We start from the raw sequence: 7,784 nt of genomic DNA on the forward strand, positions 1-7,784 counted from the left end.
TCACCACTCACCACGCCTGTTGGCTAGGTTCCAACAAAGCTTGTCAGAATCTACACCCCGCACCTTTGTGGAATAGATTAAAGCCATACACGAATCCAACGAGTGTGACTCTTGATCATTTACAAAACGGTGAAATTGTAGGTTCCAAAAAATTCTCCCATTTGCATAGCACATAACCTCAGAGACCGAAGCATCCCTTGTCCTACTAATATTGTATAAATCTAGAAACGCCTCCTTAAGAGGACTATCCCCACACCACACATCAACCCAAAACGTCACACGAGTACCATCACCCACATCATATCGAAGGAACTTGGAAAAATTCAGCCAACCACTTCTAATGGACTTCCACAAACAAACACCATAAGCCCAAGACACAGATTTTGTAAACCAACCACCCCAGTCATTCCCATACTTCGCCCCAATGACCCTTCTCCAAAGGGCATCATTCTCCTCACCATAACGCCACAACTATTTGGCTAGAAGAGCAGAATTAAACCTTCTTAAGCAATTTGGAAAATTATTAAGGAGGTGTTTGAGAGAGGAATTTAAATTATATTGTTTGGGTGTTTTTAATATACGTGTGAGTGAAAAAGTGTATGGAAATGTATGTAATGTTGTTTAAAATGTGAGTTATTATATTAGAACTAACATGCCAAACATGGCCTAAATAATCCGGAAACAATGCTCCCTCCTCTCATGAGGGCTAGGCTCCACACATGGGTCCTACCATGGGACTTACCTCTCATGTGAGAGGAGCATGTAAGTATTACCTATGCTTTTATAATATGGCATTTGTTACAAAGTGCCCTGAGGACATAGTTTATAGGGTTGTTGGTATGGTTCTTATGTGTATGGAAACTTGAGATGCTAATTAAAAATATTGTTTTTTTTACTCTGCTAAGTGATTGCTAAGAATTTTTTGACATGGCCGGATTGAACTAAGCAAAATGACTAAGCTGTCATCAGTTTTTTTTAATGAGACAAAAATGTACATTAACCAAACCCTAACGTTTAACAAAAGTCATTACAAAAACTGAAATTTGAGGAGACGTGAAATGATATATAACTTGTCAGATCTCCAACTTTACTATGCCAAGTGATTGCTGATAATCTTTTGACATGGCTGGATTGAACTAAGCAAAATGACTAAGCTGTCCTCAATTTTTTTAAATGTGAAAAAATGTACATTAACCGAACCCTAAGTAAAAAGTTTTAAAAAAGTCATTACAAAAACTGAAATTTGAGGTGACATAAAATGATATATAACTATCAAATTTTCAAAAAGTTTCCTAAAATAGTTTACTAATGGGAATATATTAGTAAAACCCTTATAATATAATAGTAAACACCATCACATCAACATATATATAATTTGAACTTAGAAGCCATGATTGCGATAAGTGGCTACTCTCACAATTTTTTTAGAAGAGACTCTTACAAATTAGTAAATTAATTTTATATTATATGTTAAGATATATTTTCTCAAATTAAGGGATAATATTTAAAAATTGCTTAATTTAAGTAAAACTTTATTATTTAAATTTCAAAAAATTTAAATTCTATTCAAACTAAAATTTTATTATTAAAAAAAAATCTAAACTTAAATCCCGTTCAACAACCCACGTTTTCTTTCTAAAAGAAAAAATTAACATTTTGACTTCTACTCTAACTAAAAGTTTATTATCAATACTGTGGGGTCCGAGGACCGAGGAAGACTAGGAACGAAGTGACCTTCATCAACTCCTTTGTGAATCATATGAGAATGTAAGATTATGCCCTTGTTCGAGGCGAGGAGGAGAAAATGTACATTATCTCATAAGGTACCTGAGTGGAAGAGGTGGACTTCTTGGAAAGGGTTAGGAAGCTGGGATACATTTCCTGCAAAAGCTAATTCCCTTCCTCTGCATTGAATGATTGATAACAACTTTATTAGCTGCATTAATGAGGAAATGACATCTAAACAATGGATTCACAGCTAAGCAACTCCTTCTACCACCTTCAACAGAAGTTTAACAGGACAAGCGTCATAAGGAAAACCTAGAAGGTTACAAGTAAAGGGCTAAGATGCAAAGAAGAAAAGGGTATATAAAGGAAGAGAACTCCAAGCTAAGGGGCAGGGAGATTTTTTGGGGAAAAAAAGGAAAGAGTTTTAGAACAAAGGAATAGTGGAGAGGAAGAGAGGAAAAAGCTTGTGTAAATCATTGTGTAAGAATTGTTCTTCGGATTGACTGAGGAAAGCATTAATACAAATTTCACTTCAACTCCAATTCTTTCCTTCGTACTTAAATCTTCAGTTTTAGGCCTAGACTTAATTTATTCCACACCAGACTAGTTTTTCCATTCTTTACATTAATTTTATCTGTTTGGGCTTAATTAGGAGGTACGGGCTTCACTATTTCCAGTGGGTTTGGGCCTTCATTTCCTAGTCCTTACAAATACTTTAAGAACAACTAATTACTAAATTAATTTTATATTATTTGTTATGATATATTTCCTCAAATTAAAGGATAATATTAAACAATTGTTTAATTTAGATAAAACTTTATCATTTAAATTTCAACAAATTTACAAACTAAAATTCTATTATAAAAAATTTCTAAACTTAAATATCTCAACAAATTTAAATTTTATTCAAACTAAAAGTATATTTTAAAAAAAATTTAAACTTCAATTCCAGACAACAACCTACATCTTCTTTTTATAAAAAAAACATTTTGACTTCTACTCCAACTAAAAGTCTATTACCAACATTTTTGGAACAGTTAATTTGGCATTATTTGTTATGATATATTTCTTAAAATTACTAGATATCATCTAACAATTGCTTAATTTAAACTAGCATTATCACACGTGCTTCGTACGTGAGATGTGATTTTTTATTTTTTATTTTTTGGGTTTACACGTTTTAATCATGGTAGTTTTATTTTATTTGTTATTTTAAAAAGAAGTTGTATTAGTATTTGGTGACTAACGTGAAAGAGAAATGTGGAGGTGGGAGAAAAAACTTTTTTTTTTTATCATTTATAATTTAGCTAAAAATTAGGAGTTTTTAAATTACTAATTTACATGTCTAAACCTATGATTTAAGCTTTAAAAACAGATGAATTTGAGGGTATTTGGTGCATCAAAATTGAGGATCCTAAACAGGGTAAGCTCCTGAAATAGTAGTATAGGTAAAAAACAAAAGTCTATAATCAAAATTTTCTAAACTTAAATCCCACATAACTCACTTTTTAGTTTTTATTTTTTTCCCTCAAGTTGCATCCAATATTAAATTAATTTTTTTATTAGGATATTAAGCTATAAGACTCTTGACTAAGGAATTAAATTTAGAAAAAACTTTCATTAGAGTTTTAGAAATTTAAATTCTACTCCAACTAATAGTCTATTATCAAAATTTTCATATATATATATATTGTGGGGGGTAAAAAGATCTTAATAGGGATATGGGCCGTTGGGCCTTACTAAGGAAGGCCGACCTGCTCTTGGGTTTAGGGCTTGTTGGTACTTTAGGTCGGCCCATGCGCCGAGGATCCGAGGATCCAGCCGAGGATGTTTTTATCCTCGGACTAACACCAGAGAACCCGGGACTTCATGGTACAGGTTAGTGAATGACACGGTCAAGACCAGTGGTTAAAGGGGGTGAACCCTTGAATGTCCTAGAAGCACCGATGTTGGAAAAGTGTCAAAAGTAAAGGCTGCTACCTCCACATTAAAGACCCTGCACCTACCACCCTGGCCGCATTAATGGGGAGGTGACACTTGAACAGTGGAAGGGAAACTTCTAGTTACTGTTCAAAGGCACTAAGAAAAGAAATATCTAGGCTAAGGGAGGAGTTGGGGCAACACGTGTATAAAGTATTAAAAAGAAGAGTTTATAGGGGAGATCTAGAACAGAAATCACGACGGACTTTTTGTAACCTAAAAAGAAAAAGGACAAAGAGAGAGAGATAATATAAGAACAGCTCTCGGCCTACGTCCGAGGAGACCTATTTATATTACTTCTTACTGTTTCCAAATACTGGCAATCTTTAGTTTGTCATTTAATCTTCACTCACTTCTAACCTGGGTTTCAAGCCCACTCTTTACAAATTTTTATTGTTTAAGGCTCATTGGGCCTGAGCCCATAACTGTTCTTGGGTCCAGGTGCAATTGTGCACTTACATATATATATATATATATATATATATATATATATATATATATATATATATATATATATATATATATATATTAAGCTTGAGCTTTTTGATATAATCTCTCTTAACCATTAAAGTCATCCCTATAATTAAATCTCACACGATTGATGATTGTTGTTTTTTTTATTCTCTTTTTTTCCCTCAAGATGCAACTTACGCTTATATTTTAATCTAATAAATTCATCTTAGTTATCGTTCTTTACTTTGAATTTGCATGCAGAATATTATGTCAAAGAGAGTTTACTATAAAGAAGCAAAACATTAGACACCTATTTAAAGTTTACTATAAAGAAGCAAAACAATAGACACCTATTTAAGCTAAAGTCTAAGCTCTAAACAATCAAAACTTAAAGCAATTTTTTTTATTAAAATTATTTACTTATTTTATAATTAATTATTACTATTTATTTAATAATTTTGGTTTTTATTTAAAAAAGTTAGTTTATATATGAATTTTTATCAAGTCATGTATTGTATAGAAATATATATTTATATATATATATATATATATGTGTGTGTGTGTGTGTGTGTGTGTGTGTGTGTGTGTGTGTGTGTATAAAAGTATGTGCAAGAGTGTGTTGTGCATGCGTGTGCATCTACACTCTTGCTTATAATTTAATTCTAGACACCACATATATAAGTATGTGCAAGAGTGTGTTGTGCGTGCGTGTGTATATACACTCTTGCTCATAATTTAATTCTAGACACCTAGGCACACACGTTTAACTCATTTGCTACACACGAAATGGGAGACCTTGTCTTCCTATTTATACTTGCTTGAAGTCAGTCAAGTTACCGGCTTTGAATCTCTAGGCACTGCCTTTGTATTTTAAAGCTTCCACACAACTTAAAAAGGCGTGGTTGAAGTGCACTTGTGCAAGGAAGTCTTTAGAGAGAGAGAGAGAGAGAGAGAGAGAGGTGCTTGATTTTTAGCAAATTCGTGATAGGGGTAGAATGAGAGAAACAAAGAAGTATAGACTATAGAGAGAGAGGGATTTTTTTTTTTGGGCTCAACAAAAGGATTTTTTAAATTTGGTATTCAATGGATTTCTTGTCGTCAAGATTCTAGATCCATGTGGGGAATAATTTAATAAAGAGTCGTATTAGCCTCAAGGCATGTTATCTTGTTTCTTTAAGAATCGGAGTTTCATGTTGGGACTTGTGTTTCCAAGAGACAAAATACTAAAAGTCTATTTAGCCAAACAAATTTAAAATAGTGTTTTTTTTTTTTTTTTGGGGATAAAAGGGAATGTATTAAACACAAAAGCTACATAGCCAGATTAGGCATTGTATTGGCATAGCGCCTTACATAGTACACACCACTAGTATCAAAGTTAACAAAAGAAGAAATTTCAGGAGATAAATTTTCCTGCTGCAAGCACCCAAATCTTGGCATGGTATCTGCGCAGCTATTTGCTTCCCAAAAGGTATGGGTCACCTTGACCTGTTGAAAATTGTTGAGAAGGGACCCGCAATCAAGTAATAGGGGTGTGTAAGTTCTATTAGGCAGTGAGTTAGAGAGCAAGAGGTCTGTCACTATCTTGGCATCACACTCAACTTCTAGGTATGGAATTTTCATTTGGGCTACTAAGAGAAGGTCATCCCTTAAAGCCAAAACTTAGCAATTACACTGGTGGTGCTGCCTATGCCACGACTAAAACCTTTCAACCATTCACCCCTATGATTTCGGATTAGCCCTCCTCCACCTGCTTTCATCGGATTCCCTAATGATGCACCATTTGTGTTCAACTTACACCAGCCCGTGCATGGTTTTATCCACTGGACCTGAATTGTTCTCCATATTTTGGTATGGATAGATTTTCCAATGCAGTAAAAATAATCTATAGCTTGCTTGATGCAAATATAGTGCAGTCGAGGATTTAGGACATAATTTTCAAAAACTACCCTATTTTTATGTTTCCTAAGGTTCCACATTGTGAATGTGAAGAGAATTTTCCAGGGAACACCATTGGAAAGGAGGTCATGACTACTTACACAGTTAACTTTTAGCCATTATAACAGCTCCAGGTTGTATAAGGCTTCGAGCGAGGTTGGGATACCAACCTTCCTCCAAAGCTGCACTACATAAAAGCACTCTCTGAGGAGGTGCAAGACAGTTTCGTTGGCATTTTTGCAAAGGGGGCATATGATATCACATTCAATTCCTCTATTAGCTAACATGTCTCTCATTGGGACACTATTATAGTGACATTGCCAAAGGAATGATTGGATTCTAGGCAAGGTGTCTATCATCATCAGTACTAGCTAGCATATAGGTTGATGCAGTGTTAAACTCCCTATCCTTAGATTGCCTCCATACTAACATGTCCTCCTTCCTCCCAAATAATTGGATGGGTGTGGCTTTAATCCTATCCACAATGTGAGAAGGGAGATTAAATGACAAAGCAGCCCAGTTCCATTTATTCCTTTGAAGAACATCTGCCACAGTTAGTTTACACTAGATTTTATTGATTGGGCCTTCAATTAGCTCTCTAGGTGCACAACCTCTCAACCATCTATCTGTCCAAAAGTTAATGCTCAAGCCATTGCCTACATTCCAGCATATGCCCTGGGAGAAGACAGGGAATCCCATTTTAATGGCTTTCCGATTTGCAGAGCAAGGCAGCTTCTCTGGGTCCTTAGAGTTCATTCTGGACCGTGAACAGTACTTTTTCAGTATTACCTTAGCCTAAAGAGCATCATTTTCATGATACATTCGCTAGTTAAGTTTTGCAAGGAGTGCAATATTTTTTGCTTTCGCAGACTAAATACCTAGCCCTCCTTGCTCCATAGGTCTGATGATCTTATTCCAACCAACAAGATGATTCTTTTTTCTTCCGATGGGTGAGGAGCCCCACAAAAAGTCGCTATTAATTTTGTTGAGTTTCTCACAGAGGTGGGAAGGTAAAGCCACTCCTTGCATCACATGGTTGGGCATAGTTGACATGACTGACTTGATCAATACAGTTCTACCCGCGAAGGAGAGAAACTTGGATTTCCATCTAACAAGTTTATTAATCACCCTCTCAGCAATAAAATTGTATTGGTTTCTTTCTGCTTTTTTGTGCTTTAGGAGGAATTCTAGGTACTTTCCTAGGTTGTTAGTGGCATGGATGTTTAGATTTTCACATATTCTTCCTTTCAAGTCAGCATCTACATTTTGAGAGAAGTAGATCCGAGATTTGCACGTACTAACCTTTTGCCCTGATTCAGCATAAAACCAGTCCAACACATCCTTGATGGTTTCACTATTCTCTTCAATTGCTGTTGCAAACAACATTAAATCATTAGGAAAAAAATAGATGGGAGATGCCAATATTGTCTCTGGATGCTTTAAAGGGATTCGATTGCCTTTTATACACTCCTTAACAATGAGGCTGCCTAAATATTTCATACATAGTATAAAAATGTAAGGAGAAAGCGGGTCACCTTGGTGGATTCTCTTCGTGGGTTTAAAGGATTCCAGAGTACCCCTATTAAACAAAATGGATGTGCTAGTGGATGATATGTAGCTCATTATAATTTTGATTAGCTAGTTAGGAAAGTGAAAACCTTGCAAAACCTTGTGGATAAAATTCCACT

At 34.9% G+C, this 7,784-nt stretch overlaps 1 protein-coding gene across 1 annotated transcript; it reads right to left on the minus strand.

Annotated features, from left to right (window-relative positions):
* On the minus strand, positions 1-7,482 carry LOC142635420 (uncharacterized). The gene is made up of 2 exons (XM_075809575.1): positions 7,399-7,482; positions 1-471 (listed from the first exon to the last, which is right to left on the minus strand). The coding sequence occupies exons 1-2, from the start codon at positions 7,480-7,482 to the stop codon at positions 1-3; spliced, it is 555 nt and encodes a 184-aa protein (XP_075665690.1).
* Between the last annotated feature and the right edge of the window lie 302 nt (positions 7,483-7,784).

The sequence above is a fragment of the Castanea sativa genome, chromosome 5 (assembly GCF_040712315.1).
Source record: "Castanea sativa cultivar Marrone di Chiusa Pesio chromosome 5, ASM4071231v1".
Lineage (NCBI taxonomy): Eukaryota > Viridiplantae > Streptophyta > Magnoliopsida > Fagales > Fagaceae > Castanea > Castanea sativa.